At 55.6% G+C, this 15,347-nt stretch overlaps 1 protein-coding gene across 5 annotated transcripts; it reads left to right on the forward strand.

The window, feature by feature from the left end:
- The first annotated feature begins 380 nt into the window (after positions 1-380).
- Positions 381-15,019, forward strand: RAB9B (RAB9B, member RAS oncogene family). Of its 5 annotated transcripts, XM_040083930.2 has the most exons (4): positions 9,563-10,637; positions 10,750-10,770; positions 10,877-10,929; positions 11,738-15,019. In XM_040083930.2, exon 4 carries the CDS (start codon positions 11,796-11,798, stop codon positions 12,399-12,401), a length of 606 nt encoding a protein of 201 aa, XP_039939864.1. In that variant the 5' UTR covers positions 9,563-10,637; positions 10,750-10,770; positions 10,877-10,929; positions 11,738-11,795; the 3' UTR covers positions 12,402-15,019. The 5 variants fall into 5 exon arrangements, with proteins under 5 accessions (XP_039939865.1, XP_039939860.1, XP_039939863.1 ...); XM_040083931.2 differs by lacking the exons at positions 9,563-10,637; positions 10,750-10,770 and adding an exon at positions 381-395; XM_040083926.2 differs by lacking the exons at positions 9,563-10,637; positions 10,750-10,770 and adding an exon at positions 9,370-9,434.
- The last annotated feature ends 328 nt before the right edge of the window (positions 15,020-15,347 follow it).

Below are 15,347 nucleotides of genomic sequence, written 5' to 3' on the forward strand. Positions count from 1 at the left end.
ATCCTAGCCCTGCCTTGCAGGGGTGGAGATCCCCGGGTCCTGCAGTTGGCCGCCAGCACAGTGTGGGTGAGCTCTGACAGTGCCTCTAGGTTTAGGCTCCATGGCTACTGCCAGGATTTCTTCATCTCCACCTGGCCTGCAGGGTCACTGAACATGCCAGGCTGCTTATGGAGGAGGTGGAGGCAGACTAAAACTTGCCAGCTAACAGTTTTGGTCAGTGTTCCTAATGAGCCTGGTCAGCTAGGGACAAACACAGGGCTCTTGCGCCTGTCTGGACACGGTGCCTATCTGCCTGGTGCCTCCACCCACGCTGCCTGCCAAGGACTGCAAATAACACTGCCTGTGTGCTTGCCACTGCCTCCACCCCTTAAAAAGCAGAATTGAAAGAGCTGCAGGTAAGGCTTTGGTGTTTGTGTGCTGTCGGGGCAGCGTGTGGGGTTTTCCATGGGGTGAGGGCAGTGGGGAGCGGTGCAGAGGCCCAGCTGGGGCTGGCGCTGCGTTGGGCTGAGCACTGGGAAGCCCAGCACATGCCAGGGCGGCTGTGCCCCTTCAGCACCCTGATGTCCCCAGGACATAACCCTATCCTGGACGTGGGAATCTTTTCGCAGTGCCAACAACCGGGGTGGTTTGTCAGGGTGACATTGTGTCCCTGCTCAGGGGTGGTTTTTCTCATGGAGCAGGGGTAGGCACGTAAAGCTGGCCTGAACCCTTTCCTCATCCCTGAGAGGCTGAGCTGAACCAAGTGAAGCTTTTGGGATGGAAACACAAAGCAGCAATGCTGATCCCCCCTCCTCAGTGTTGTTTTTGGGGATAGGGAGGTCTCAGTGGCTGCCCAGAGCACCTTGGCTGCTCCTGACACCGCCCTGGTGCCTCTCCCTGCTACGTGCTGCAACGGGCCCCTCTGCGGGCATGGAAAAGCACCAGGGTAAAGCACCAGGGTACTTATCTCTCCCTGAGTCACATGGATGTCTGCAAGGCCACAGCAGGAGTGTCCCCTCCCTGGCACTGCTGCGCTTACAATAATTTCCCCCTCACCCTGTGCTGTGCACACAGGCAGCAGAGCCTGCCAGCAGGGCTGGGCACCCCAATCCTACAGAGCCAGCTGGCTCACCTACCAGGGCTATGGGTTGCTCTATGAGGGAGGGTGGCTGGTGCCAGAAGCTGGCAATGCTCCAGCATTGACCCTGGGCCTGTGGAAGCAGCCCATGGCACACCCATGCGTCCTGCAGAGCTATAGCGGTGTTGATACATCTGGGTTTGGGTTGCTTTTTCACTGCAGCCAGCCCGGGTATGTATCAATACAGATTTAGATATGGGGTTAAGTGCTGGTACAGCCAGGTCTGTGCCCTAAGGAAGCCACCCCAGGGGCTGGCAGTCCTAGGGACATCAGCTGGAGCTGGGAGCAGCTCCCCAGCAATCACATCTCCATGTGTTTTATGGCCAATGTCCTGTGTTCACCCGAAATGAGGGCAGTCCAGGCACTTTTCCCAACCACATCCCTGCCAGAAGGAAATACCAGAACACATTGTTGAAATGCCCTATCTACACACCTAAATAAATGCCCTATCCATAAGACTGAGGGTAAAGAGTTACCAATTTTACTAACCAGCGTCCAAAATGTTTCTGATGCCAGCAGAGTATGAGCCAGTAAGGGAAGAACCATTACAGAAAAGACTTTTATGTCAGCACCTTCCCTCCCTATCCCAGACCTTCACCTTTTCACCCTGGCACACACGGGCCCACAGCTGTCAGGGGTGTGGGAGGCCAGGACACCTGCCAGAGCCATGTCCCTTAGCAATGTGGTGGCTTGAGCAGCATGGACTGCCCCAGCAGGGAGCCATGCACAGAGGATGCCATCCCAGGAGCTGGGCCTTCCTGGCAGGGCTCTGTGACCCTTTCCTCACTGGGCATCAGGTGAGTTACTCATGTCAGCCCCTCTTGGCAATGCCAGGAGAATATAATCCATGCCTCTCCCATCCAGGGCTCATCCCGCTGCTTCTAGGCGGTTTCCTCCCGTGCTCAGTGAGATGATGAGCTGTGGCCTCACTGCAGGGGAGGGAGGAGAAGGCTGAGTCACCATCAGGAGGAATTTGGGCAAATACCTGGTGATCGGCAGCATGAGGTGAATTCAGATCAGGGCTTGTGGCTGGGATGGATGTCTGCCCTGGCCACTGCTCCGTCCCCTGTGACTCAGCTAGGAGAAGATTTGACCCAACACACACACGTGTGGAGGATCATAACCCATCTCTGGCAGGAGGTGCCTGAGTCAGCCTGTGCACGGCCCTGTACTGGGCTCCCCTGTGCCCCAGGGCTCCCTGCCAGTTTGTGGCACCTTCCTCGAGTCCCACAGCACCACGCTGGTTTGTAGCACAACTCACCCGGGGCAAGGGAGGTTTTTGCACTCCAGCACCCAGGGTTTTCTCTTTACCACTCACCATCTGGCAGCCCCCAGAACTGCAGCAGAAAGTGGTGAGAGCCAAGAGGTGTCAGTGATCAAAGCCTAAGGCAGGTCCTGGATGGCAGAAAATTGCCAACCTCGACCTGAACTGCGGATGATTCAAGCAAACCTTTTGCAGGTGTGTGTTTGGCATCACAGAGCAAAAAGGATGAGGTGAAGCCAGGCTGCACAGACAGGTGAATGCTGCAGCTCCCCAATGGGTGGATCCTGCTCACCCTCACCTCCCTGTTCCCTGCATCCCTGGCAAAAACCTGTCACCACCTCTGTGTCACTTGGGTTGGCCTTTCCTTGCCAGGTCTCTGCTGCCTGCACAGACACACTGCCAAGCACAGAGCTCAAACCATGCCCTGATGTTGAGAGGGGAAGCAAGGGCCAGCAAGCATGAGCTGCCAGGGGAAATCTCTGCTGGCAGTACTTGGGGAGGATCTGTACACGGAGATGGCTAAAGAGCAAAGCACATGGCTGTAAAAGAGGAAGGCAGAAGACAAGGAGCAATAGCGGGGAAATGAAAGTGTTGTGTGGGCTAGTGACCACAGCCCTTTGGCAAAGGAGTTGATAGTAGGCCACCATGGGGTGTAAGAGCTGTGTGCGATGGGGCCACTTGGTGACATGGACGGACAAGCTGTCCCCATCCTGTGCTGGTGGACAGACAAGCTGTCTCCATCCTGTGCTGAAGAACCCCCATGGCCATGGGAAGGAAAAGCTGCTGTCCCTTTGCACCCAGCAAGCCAGAAACCCTCGGACACCTGTGCTGGGAAACCGGCCTGTGGGCAGCACGCACTCAGCACAACCCAGCGCTTTCCCCAGCAGTGCAAAATTTATTGCTGCTCTTGAAATTACGCCCTGGAGGTCAGGTTTACCAGCAGGAGCTTACTCATCCCCTGCCAAGGAGGGCTCAGCACGAGCAGCGATGAACCGGGAGCACGCAGAGCTTCCTGCTCGGCACCAGGCTGCGGCCAGCACCTGGCTCTGAACAAAGCCGGGAAGGCACGCACGGAGCGCCGCTGCAGCCCCGCGCTGCCCGCGTTTGCCGGGGCTGTCGCCGGGACGAGGCGCAGGTGGGAGCGCTGCTGGCGCCGGGGATGCCGAGCCCTTGGGGGGCTCCCGGCCCGCTCCCGACAGCTCAGCGCTCACTCCTGGCCATCCCCCCGGCTGCATTCTGCAGATTCCCGCGGGCCTGAGGGGCCGTGCCCGGAGCTGCGGCAGCATGTGCTCCTGCGGGAACGCGGCTCCGGTGTCCGCGGCAGCGCCCGCACTTGCACCCGAGCCGGGGCAGCTGACGGAGCAGAGGAGCGCTTTATTTTAGGAAGCAGCTGGCTCACACACAGGAGACATTGTTTATCATCTTTTTCGCCTCTGGTGTTTTATTACAAAGGATTATGGCATGAAAAGCCATTTTGTTCCCCTCTTCCCGGTGCATAGCCCCCTCTCCATGATTTATTCCTCTCCACAGGCAACAGCTGGGGTATGACATCCCAGGAAGTGGAGGAGAAAATAAGGCGGGGGCTGAAACCCATGGCAGTGCTGGCGGCAGGGATGCACCCAATGCCCAAGTCATGGCACAGCAGTCAGGAAACTCAAGGGTACCCGAGACTGCTCATGCACCTTCATGATGTGCGGGGTGCAAAAACAACATCAAAACCGTTCCACGGTGGATAAGGAAATGTCACCTCACTCTGTATGGACAGGGAAGAGATCAGTGTCTGACCCCAGACCAGTGTGCCCCATCGCCAGTGACATCCTGTGGTATCACAGCCCCAAACCCGTCTGGATGAACCTGTGTGGGAATCTCCTCCTGCCCACGGGGAACCTGGGGCCAGGCTGGGCACAGCATGGTGCAGGGTATGAGCCTGGCACAGAGGGTGGGGTGCACGGTACAAACTGGGGGGTCAGCTTGGGAATATGATCCTCTGCCACTCCACCTAGGATCACCTTCAGGCAGGGCAGAGGCACCTCCAGAGCCACAGCAGGAGCAGCTTCTCTCCGTCCCTCTGTCCAGGTACTTACCTTGCCAAGAGACAGCCAGGATACCATGTGCCCCCTGCCCCACCCCGTCCCCCTCCTCTGTCCCTGCTGCTGTGTGCCTTTCCTGTGGGTCCCAGAGCTGAGCCCATGGCAGCACAGGCTGAACTCCCCTCTGCCTGGCTCTGAGCCAGTGCCTGACACACTCCTCTGTGGTTTTCCAGGAACCAGCTCCAGAGCCATGGGCAGCAGACAAGCAAGTTGCAACAGATGCCTTGTGCTGTCTCCCGAAGGCCCATCCTGTCTGTGCTCCTACATCAGGGTAGAACTGTTGTCTGGTGCTGCCTGCTATGGTGCTACCTGCTCTGCCACCTTGTCATTTAACATGTCCCTAAAACCCAGCCAAGGGGTTCTGGGGAAGAGCTGGGGATGGGCAGGGAGATGAGGGCAGTGGTATGCGGCTCAGCCTGTGGTTGCACTGAAGCTGGGACAAGCCCCTGCCTGCAGTGTTGTGTCTGAGAGGCAGCTCTGCAGCCCAGGCATGTCCCCCTCCCTGCTGCCTTAGACCAGCTCACAAAAACAGCACGGGTCACTTCTTTAGGGCAGGTTGAGCTGTGTGGAGTAGAGAGGGATAAACGATAGTGTCTTCCCCAGCTTTGCTCCACCTATGGAGCTCCTTCCTGGAGAGGGAAATGGATGACGGGTACCTGGCAACCCGCTCAGAGCTGTAGGCTCAGGGCAAATGGGGGTGGGCAAGGCTAAGAGTGGCAGGACTGCTCAGGGTATTCCTGTGCTGGAAAGTGTTTCAGAGCAGATGCCACGGGCTGGAGCTGGGTACACGCCTTGGAGAAGCAGCTGCAGAGCCATGCACCGGTGCTGGAACAAAGGCAGAGGCCCAAGCCCCAGCTGCAGCATGGGACGTGTGATGAATTAATCGGAGCATGAGCTGGCAGCATTGTGTGACCACAGGCTGGCAGGGGGTCGAAGCTGGATCAGGGCTCCTCACCTTGGCACCAGCTTCCTGTTGTTCACCCTAACTCCCAGAGCTGGCAGTGAGTGCCAAGCAGCCACACTCGTGCTGCAGCCTCTCTGGGCAGGGATGCAGCTGAGCCAGGGGAGTAAAACCTCTCAGGCCAAAGGAGCCCTGTGCCCTGCAGGGTCCCTGCCCCAGTGCAGCCTCTGCAGCTCTGGTACTGCTCACCCAGTACACGGCTCCTGGGCCATGTCCCCATCTCCAGACAAATCCCCCTGGTGCCCAGGACCCACAGGCAAGGTCCCATCCTGCCCATGGGGCCAGGACAGTGCTGCTCTCAGCAGGTTCCCACCAGCACAAGGTCGTGTCCAGATAAGCCCGTTCCTTAACTTGTGCTAAGTGTGCTTTAGTCATAGTAGTTACTAAAGTAGGCAGCTCCTGTTGGGTCACAGTGTTTGCTGGCTGCATTTCTTATCTCTTCACTTTGCTGGGCTTTGGGAACACGTTAGTACAAACCATGGCTCTGTGCTTTGTCCTGGCACTGATGGCCTTGCTCTGCTGGGGGAGCTGCCTCGTGGAGAGGATCAGGGAATACATCTCCCTCTCCTTACCCAGGACTGATGTGGGTGGCTTTATTGCGCAGGCTCATGAGGTCCCTGCTCACCCTTACACGGGCTGTCTAAAACTACTAATTAACAACTGGGGGTTTGTCTCAGCAATTTACAGTTTCTGCAGCCAGCTCCTCTCAAATATGAGGGCAAGATATCTGTTCAGGGAAGAACTCGTGAACTACTCAGGAAAGTGGACTAGCACAGGTGAAGGCATCTAGCACCTGAGAGAATTAAGTGCTGCTAGAGGTCAACTACAGTGATCTAGTGTCTCCAAAGATCCAGAGGGTGTTCTGTGCATAAAGGCTGTGTGAAGGAAGGTGATTCAGAATGCGCCAGTGTCATTCTGGCAGCTTGGAAGCAATGTATTGTCCAGATATGAAAAGACCAGCTGTGAGGAAAACACCTTCTTGGCTCCAGAACTTCGATGAAATATCTGTTCTCCCTCATCTCTATAAGATAGTGCCTTGGCTGTCAGGGGCAAGAAGTCAGTCCCCTCCTGCCCTGCTCAGAGGGAGAGCAAGCCCCAAATGCATGTGGTGTACTCTGTTTCTTCTTGCCTGAGCAGGGGAGGTGAACAAGCAGCGGGATGGTGAGCCCAGCTTTCAGCAGAAAGCCCATGCCTGAGATGTGAGAGGGAAGAGAGCTGTTAAGAAGAGGAAATCCCAAGAAGGCTGCCAATATAATTGCTGTAGAGCCAGAAGAAGGCAACCATCTTTCAGAGCAATCACTATGAGTGCTTAAGCCCTACTTCCCAGAAAGCAGCTGGACATCACCTGCTGATGAGAAGTAGAGAATAAATCCTTTACTTTCCTTAGCTTCTGCATGCAGCTTTTGCTTTGGTTTTATTCTTCTGCCTTTATCTTGACCCCTGAGTTCTTTTCCATCTCACTTTCTCCGAGCCCTGTCCTGCTGAGGAAGGGAGTGCTAGAGCAGCTTGGTGGGTAACTGGTGTCCACCACAGATGCCAAACAGGTTGTTGATCAGCTCAGCAACACAACAGTCACTGGGAGCCAAACCAGACCAGGTACATCCCTGCTCAGGTGGGCAAGAGATTCCACCAGCTGCCAGCACCCACAGATTACTCTGGGGGTACATGGGGGCCCCTTGAGCATCAGCACGGTCAGCTGGGGTCACCGGCCATGTGGAGTAATTTGCTGAGCTGCAGGGACATGCTGCCCTCCCTAAACCCTGCAGGCAGCATCCCCTGAGGATTAGGCGTCTGCCAGTCCTGACAGGGGTGGTGCAGCAAAGCAGAGCCTGGCACAGTGCTGCAGCGGAGCACCCTGCCTCTGTTGCCTTGGCAGGATCTGTTGTGGTGGCTCTTTCTTGTTCAGGATGAGGGCTCACCCCTTACATGCTAAATCAGATCCCTAATCAATAAATACTGGCAAATAACAGGATTGAATGGCTGCCAGGCAAAAGGAACTTGGCAGGGGCAAGTGTGCCATGCTCAGAGGCTCACTCCAGCAATGCATGGTCCTGACAGAGACCATGGGGATCTGGACTGGTTTGCAGGGATCTCCCAGTGGGTGGTGCAAGCTGCATCTGCCGCTGGTACCAGCAGCATCCTGCGCTTCTGCCCTGGTGCTGCTGCATACAGTGGTACCCCAAATGCACCCCTGGAGCTCCCACATTTTCCCCAGGCTGCCCTGGTCCCTGACTGCCAACAGCTTTGACCTTGGTCCCTTGTGCTGCCCACCCCCTCCTCACCCCACTAGGCTTCCCTTGTTCCCCATCTCTTCTGACAGATCACTGAAGCCAGTATTAATATAATCCCAGGCTTAATTTAAATCCTCCTCCCATCTCCTGCTTTCCCGGGGGGAGAAGGGAATTGATGCACTTTTGTGGCACCCACTCAGCCCTGGAGCTGATGCAGGATCCAGATGGCCAAAAGCCCAGATGTCCATACCAGGGGTCCCTGCTCTTCCCCCTCTGGAGAAGGTGTCTCAGGCACGTTGCAGCCCCAGTGAGATGTGTCCCAAAGTTTCAAAGGTGTGTCTTGGTGAGCACCAGGCACCACGAGGAAGAAGAGTTGATGATGCCAGCCACAGGGGAACACTGCTGCTCCCCAAAACCCCTCTGCAGCCACCTGGGGGTCTGGTTTCCCCCTCCCTCTGCTCTCACTGTCTGGGCGAGGCTGGCATGACCTTGCCACAATTTTCCCCTTCAACCCTCTGTAATGTTTGTATTAACTGTTTTCCCCCAGAAACCTCCTTAAAGACATTCTCGCTCCTGGTCCCGTAGGCGATTGTGAGGGTGGGGGCTTCTTGCTCTTTCGGGCATCTGTCACTGAAGTGATGAAGTGGGGACAGAGGGACTATGAGAGGAGTGACAGGAGCAGGCAGTGAGGGGGCACAGGTGGGACTGTGAGGGCAGTGACAGGGAAGGGCGGTGAGGGGCTGCGGCGCGACAGGTGGGACTGTGAGGAGACAGGAGATCGGGGAGTGACAGGGACCAGCATTATGGGGGCTGCGGGGGGCAGGGGACATGCGGGGACTAAGGAGAGTGACAGAGGGGACTGTGAGGGGAGTGCCGGGGGCACTGTGAGGGGCTGCAGGGTGACATGTGGGACTGTCTGGGGAGTGCCAGGGCAGGCAGTGAGGGGATTCGGGACACACGGGGACACTGAGTGGATATCGAGAAGTAACAGGGCGGGCAGCGAGGGGGCACAGTGGGACTGTGAGGGGAGAGTGTGAGGGGGCTGAGGATGCACAGGGCGGACATGCAGGGCTGTGAGGGGAATGGTGGGGGACAGTGAAGGGGATGAGGATGCACAGGGGGACATGCGGGACTGTGAGTGGGCTGAGGATGCACAGGGGGGACATGCAGGACTGTGAGGGGAATGGCGGGGGACAGCGAAAAGGATGAGGATGCACAGGGCGGACATGCGGGACTGTGAGGCGAGTGGCGGGTCACTGTGAGCAGATTGAGGATGCACAGGGCAGACATGCAGGACTGTGAGGCGAGTGGCGGGGCACTGTGAGCGGTCTGAGGATGGACAGGGCGGCCATGGGGGACTGTGGGGGGAATGGCGGGGGACAGTGTAGGGGAAGAAGATGCACAGGGGGGACATGCGGGACTGTGAGGCGAGTGGCGGGGCACTGTGAGCGGACTGAGGATGCACAGGGCGGACGTGCAGGACTGTGAGGCGAATGGCGGGGCACTATGAGGAAGCTGAGGATGCACTGGGGGGACATGCGGGACCGTGAGGCGAATGGCGGGGCACTGTGAGCGGGCTGAGGACTCACAAGGAGGCCATGCGGGACCGTGAGGGACGATGACCGTGAGGGGCTGCGGGGCGGGGCCTGCGGGGCGGGGGCGGGCCCTGCCGGCCGGCGGGAGGCGCGTGCGCGGCGCAGGCGCGGGGCTGAGCGGCACCTGCGCCCCGCGGGCCGGGCGGCGGCGGCGGCCGGAGGGCGGTGAGGGTGAGGTAAGGGCGGAACCGGCGCCGCCGCCCTCGGCCTGGGCACCCGCGGAGGGGGGGAGGCTGGAGAGCCGCCCCTTCGCCCCGGCCCCTGCCGAGGGGGGCCCCTCCTCGGCTGCGGGCACCTCCCTGGCCGCACCCGTGGGGCGGGATGGGACCCGCCGGAGGGTCTCGCCTCCGCAGAGCCGGGGCCTGGGGAGCAGGGGGGAGTCGGACCCGGCGTGCCCGCCCCGCTGTTGGTACCTGCACACAGATGCTGGCGCCCTGCGAGAGCGGGTCGGCCCTGCTGCAGTGGGTTCAGCCTCCGGAGTAGCTGGCAGCGGGGCGATGTCAAGGCTGTGTCGCGGCTGCCGGCAGCGTGCTGACCTGCAGGCTCTGGAGCAGCCTGACATAACCTATTAGCCACTTTTAAAAGGAGTCACTTGCAAAGAGAGCATTTCTAAACAGAAACTCTGCTCGGGGCTGGTGGCCTGTGCCGAGAGGGGCTTTGGTGACAGTGACTGTCTTAAACATCCCTCAGGAAGGCTTGGGAAAGGAACAAGGGTATTGAACAGCTCACCTGCTCACGGGGCAGGATTTCCCCAAAGGCATGGGGAGCTGTGCTGCAGTTCCTCTTTGTCTCTTCTGACATTTGCATTTTGGTCTTTACTTTAGAACTACTGGGTCACACACTGCTCCTCAAATAGCCCATCAAGTTAGCTCAGCTCTGCTTGGTTTGAGGTGTTTTTGTGCAGGGAAGTGAAATTTGTGAGCCTTTTGTACAGAAAGTGCAGAAACTCACTTATAGCAGAAGTTTCTGCTTTTGGCTTTGTGGTGTTTGAAAGGGCTGCAAAAAGAGCAGAATCAGGGTTGAATAGGCCCCCCCCCGAGGTTAAGACAGAAAGCAGGGCTTGGCCTGGAAGGATTAGGAGTGCTGATCTGAGCAGTGCCACACACTTGTGCTTCAATGGGTTGGAGATGTCATCGAGACAGCACTACTCATCCCCACCCTTCCTGGGAATGTTGGTAGCAGGTGTAAGCAAGCTCCATGTCTTTTCATACCAGACTGGCTCACTTTCCTGGGTCGTAGATTCAGATGCATATTCAGTCCTCAAATCAAATTCCAGCGTGTGTGAGTGGACAGGACGAGCAGATCACAGTAATTATCATGCCCTGGATTGAGGGGAGACACAGGGTGCACAGTTTGTTCTATTCTTACCTTGGGTTCAGGTAAGAATATACACATTGTTCTGGCTCTGCCCTGGTCAGAGATGGGCTCTGTTCCGTTTCACTCAGGGCAAGTGAAACTCCTCAGTGCTTTGTTTTTGCTGTTTTACTCCAGCCATCAGTACTGCACGTGCAGGTTCCTAGAGCTCTGCTGTTGTCCTCCCATCCCCGATCAACATCACAAACTGAAAGATAACGAAGGCAGCTCTGGCAACCTTGATGACTGATGTTTGTTTTTTTAGCGACTGTTACGCTGGAGGAAGGTGTTCCCTGGACAGTCCTGGAGACAGAGCAGGTACAGTACAACAGCCAAACAAACCTCTTATTCCATGTCAGGCCTTCACCTTAGCCTGCAGAGTGTCCCTAGGAGGGGGAGGATGCATTGGCACTTGGCCTTGAGGGTGCTGACTAAGGAGCCTGTGGTGTCTGGGTTGTGGCAATGTGAACTCGCAGCTGAGCCCGAGCAAACTGGGCTGTGACGGGCGTTGCCAGCAAAGAGCAGCTGGTCTCTGTGCCTGGGAAACCCCTCCCGAGCCGGGAGATCACGCGCAGCTCCGCTGGCAAGGTGAGTCAGCATCCTCAGCATGATTAAGAACTGGCTTGACAAATTGCTTGTATTGGTATTGGACCTGCACATCTGTTACATCCTTCCAGCAGAGCAAGTCAGAGGGGAGAAATTATTTAGCTGGTGATGGTGCGGTGGAAAGGAAGGCCTGGTGATGGCCACCCCTGGTGATTTTGCTGTTTCTGTGGCAGCCTCACAGGATGCAGCCCCAGAGAGATGTTTTGAGTAGTGATGATGTGTTTGGGAAAACTGGGCAAGGTTTCTGATACAGAGTTTTCACCAAAAGTGGTGTAATTGATACTAAAGTCTCAACAGTTGTTTTTACCTTGCACTTAAAGGGGTCATGTGCTGCATCCATTTTGGACCTGATGGAGGACTTGAGTGCCTGAAAGTTTGTCCAGTTCCCAGCTCTAAACTCTCTAATAAGAGAGATTAGGATAATAAGATCTCTCTAAAAAGAGACATCACCTCCTGTATACAGGACTGCAGAAATGGGGATGGAAATACCATATTCTGTTCTCTGTGTGTCTTTATGCAGAACCCACAGACTGAACCCTGCAGATTGCTTTGGTACCCTGCCCCTCCGTCCTGCTGCAATGAGTGGGAAGTCCTTGCTCCTAAAGGTCATTCTCCTTGGAGATGGTGGAGTTGGGAAGAGCTCCCTCATGAATCGCTACGTCACCAACAAGTTTGACTCGCAGGCGTTCCACACGATTGGGGTGGAGTTCCTGAACCGGGACCTGGAGGTGGACGGGCGTTTTGTGACCCTCCAGATTTGGGACACTGCGGGACAGGAGAGGTTCAAGAGCCTGCGGACGCCCTTTTACCGGGGAGCAGACTGCTGCCTGCTGACCTTCAGTGTGGACGACCGGCAGAGCTTTGAGAACCTCAGTAACTGGCAGAAGGAGTTTATCTATTATGCCGATGTGAAGGACCCTGAACACTTCCCGTTTGTAGTCCTGGGTAACAAGATAGACAAACTGGAGAGACAGGTGAGCACAGAGGAGGCCCGGGCCTGGTGCATGGAAAACGGTAACTATCCATACCTGGAGACTAGTGCCAAGGATGACACCAATGTGACGGTGGCCTTTGAGGAAGCCGTGCGACAGGTGCTGGCGGTGGAGGAGCAGCTGGAGCACTGCATGCTGGGCCACACCATTGACCTGAACTCCAGCTCCAAATCAGGCTCTTCCTGTTGTTGAGAGTGGCTGCTGCTGCTTTGGGAGCAGCGCTCGAGCCAGCAGCTGGATCGGAACACACCTGGGCAGCCCTGGGGCACTCTGAGGAGAGTGGCCACAAGGACAAGAGGTGGTTTGCTCACTGGGGAGCTGCAGCCTCATCATCTGAATCCTGCCTGGAGTTTTCAGGCGCAGAGCATGTATCTGCAGGAGGGAGCTGGTAACAGAGCATGTGAGCGTAGTCTTGCCTCCATCTCTGCCTGTTTTAGTAGGTTTAAAGGGCTGAGTTAAAGTCCTTTAACTTCCCTAAACACAATAGGGATTTGTTCTGTACCAAGAACTGCCTGCAGAGCAAAGCTGAGAGCATCCTAGACACTGAAGTATTTTAGTCCTGAGCTAACAAAAAATATTAGACCCACTCCTGACCATACTGCCAAAGGAAGTCCCACTCAGCGTACTGAATGAAACCTGTCGTAAAGACTCTGGCCCATGTGACTGTGAGAAAGCCAAGTACTGGAGTGGCTGGGATGTGTGTCTGTTGTTTGGGATAAGTGCATTGTGTCCTGAGGCTGAATCGTGATGAGAATTGTTAGAGCTCTGACCTGAAGCAACATATGTAGGAGAGATGGGCTTGTGTTTGAATGTGACAGCATTGTTACTTCGTAGCTGCCTATTTCTGGCCGTTTTTCCTCACCTATAACTTTGTCTTGTGTGAGTGTTATTTTTTTTGGAGAGACTGCTTGTTGTTTAATCACGTTTCCTTGTCTCTTGTGGAAGCTCATCCTTGAAGCCCTGGTTGAAAAACACCGATGTGGACGCTCGCTGGGTCATGTCAAAGGGTTGCGCAGGAGGTCTGGAGTGTGACACTTCAGCTGGTTTCTGTCCCAAGTGATCACTGTGTTCAGGTGATGTGCTCTAGCAGACCAGATGGCAGGTGGGTGGGCTGTCTCCTGGCTGTGCAGGTGGTCTGGGGGCTCGTGCGTGGTCAGCTGTTAAACCCCCTCACTGTCTGGCACCAGTGACTGCTGTGCCTCACTGGCTGGCAGATCCACGCCTTCAGTTGCTCTGGCGTGGATGTTCCCATCTGAATGCTGCAGCGTTCACCTGTCCTGTCAGGCACAGTGCAGCTGAGCACAGTTAGCTCATGCCGTCATCCTGGCCCTTCATCCCTCGTGGGAAATCCAGGATGTTTTATCTGTAATTCCTCTGACAGACTGGTCAAGTGTCTGCTCTGTTAACTGACTGCTGTGTTCAGTCCCAGTGGGGAGAAAGCTGCACTGCTTTCTCTGTTCAATGTGGCTGAAAAATGGGCATGGGGGGCCCAAGGAACCTTCTGGAAGGGATGCCAGGCTTTGCTCCCATCTCCTGCCCTCTGCTAGGTGTTAGTCCCAGGCTGGCTGTGTAGCAGAGATGAGCTTGCTGACTGCTGTCTTTGCCTTCCAAACCTCGTGCCCTGCAGCCTCCCGTCCAAGCATTTGGCCAAAGCTGTGACTGCCCACAGGCACGTAGGAGCCTGCCCCGAGCACGTATCCACTGGCTGTCATTCCCACTGTGATCAGCTGCTGGATGGTAAATTCTGTAGCTCTGATCAAGCAACCCTCCCTTCAGCTGTGCTTTAGAGCAGGGCAGTCTCTGCCCTGTGCTGGCAGCTTGTCCCTGTCATGGCACAGCCTCTGAGCACGCAGAGCGCGAGCATTCCCTCATTTCCTCTGGGGCAACCCAGGGAGATCTTGCCCTTCTCTGCAGGGCACCCGTGTGTGGAAGGGACTGGAGTATTAATGCTTCAGGGGGATCTAATTTCTAAACAGTCCTGAACGGTTGCATTCATGGCAAGTGAATGCTATCTAGGCAGCTCTTGCAGTCTCTGGAAAAACACGTCCCTTAAGGAGAAGGTTCTGCCTCTGTAGGTGGAAGAGGTTTTTACAGGATGTTATTGTTACTGCTTATTTAACTATGTCTGACCTCCTGAGGCCTCTAGATTTTTCTTCATTAGCACTGCTTGATATTTCAAGATCCCAGGCTCTGTGACCTGCGGTTCCAGTTTCCATCCCTGAAGAGCCTCATTCCCTGGAGCTGGTTTGCACAGGGGCTCAGGGTCAGAACAGACTCCAGCTCCCGTGTGCTGGCTGGCCCTGCCAGGGAGCTGCTGAGCGAGCTCCCTGCAGGTGAAACTGCCCCTTCCTGGGATCTGTGTGAGGACTGGCACCTCCTATGGAAGGAGGGCAGAGATTCAGCATTCCACAGTGCAGGAGGCACATGTGCAGCTGTTTGCAGCACCCTGTGCCTGTCAATGCTGGTGGCTAAAGCTCAAGAGCCTCATTGTGCACGTGTTACACGTTTATTTCTAAGACATTGGATCATTGATTTGTTTTATATTAAAACCTCCCTATTATATTAGGCTTATGTGGTTTTTTTTTTTAAGGTAGAGCATAATATATTTCAATTGTTTAATTTATTTTAAATGAAGCGCACAATTCCCAAAGGAACCAGGATTTTGAATTCTGTTGCAAGTTCGGTGCAAACAGCCATCCCTTCCCCTGTGTCCACTCGTGCTGCTGCGGTTGTTGCTATTGCTACAGAACTGGAATTGTAAAACCAAGATTCTACCTTTATTTAAGCAAATAAAACATGGATGTATTCAAGTGAGTTTGGGGAGTTGATGCCTTCTTGGTTTATCAATGTTAAAGTCAGCTTTTGTTCTTCTGAGGAGCGGTTAGTTAACAGCCCCCGGCAGGGAGAAGTCACTGAGGGATCAGAGGGATGTTCCTTCGTCTCCCTACCTGGGCCAGGAGCTGAAGGGTCAGAACTCAACAGCTGAACCCTCTGACCAGTTTTGTCTTTTCAAGAGAATCTGAAAACAGTTTCAGAGCAGAAATATTCCACATGGCTTCCTTCTGTCACTGCATCTTAAATTCTCAGCCTGGGCTCTCAGCAGCAAGTCCGGTACTTTCCTGTGACTTCTTGCGGTGA

This window comes from Hirundo rustica, chromosome 21 (genome assembly GCF_015227805.2).
Source record: "Hirundo rustica isolate bHirRus1 chromosome 21, bHirRus1.pri.v3, whole genome shotgun sequence".
Taxonomy (NCBI): Eukaryota; Metazoa; Chordata; class Aves; order Passeriformes; family Hirundinidae; genus Hirundo; species Hirundo rustica.

Bases quoted from the DNA above. Each gene is read 5' to 3' on its own strand.
- RAB9B (XM_040083931.2), top strand. From the start codon at position 11,796: ATGAGTGGGAAGTCCTTGCTCCTAAAGGTCATTCTCCTTGGAGATGGT.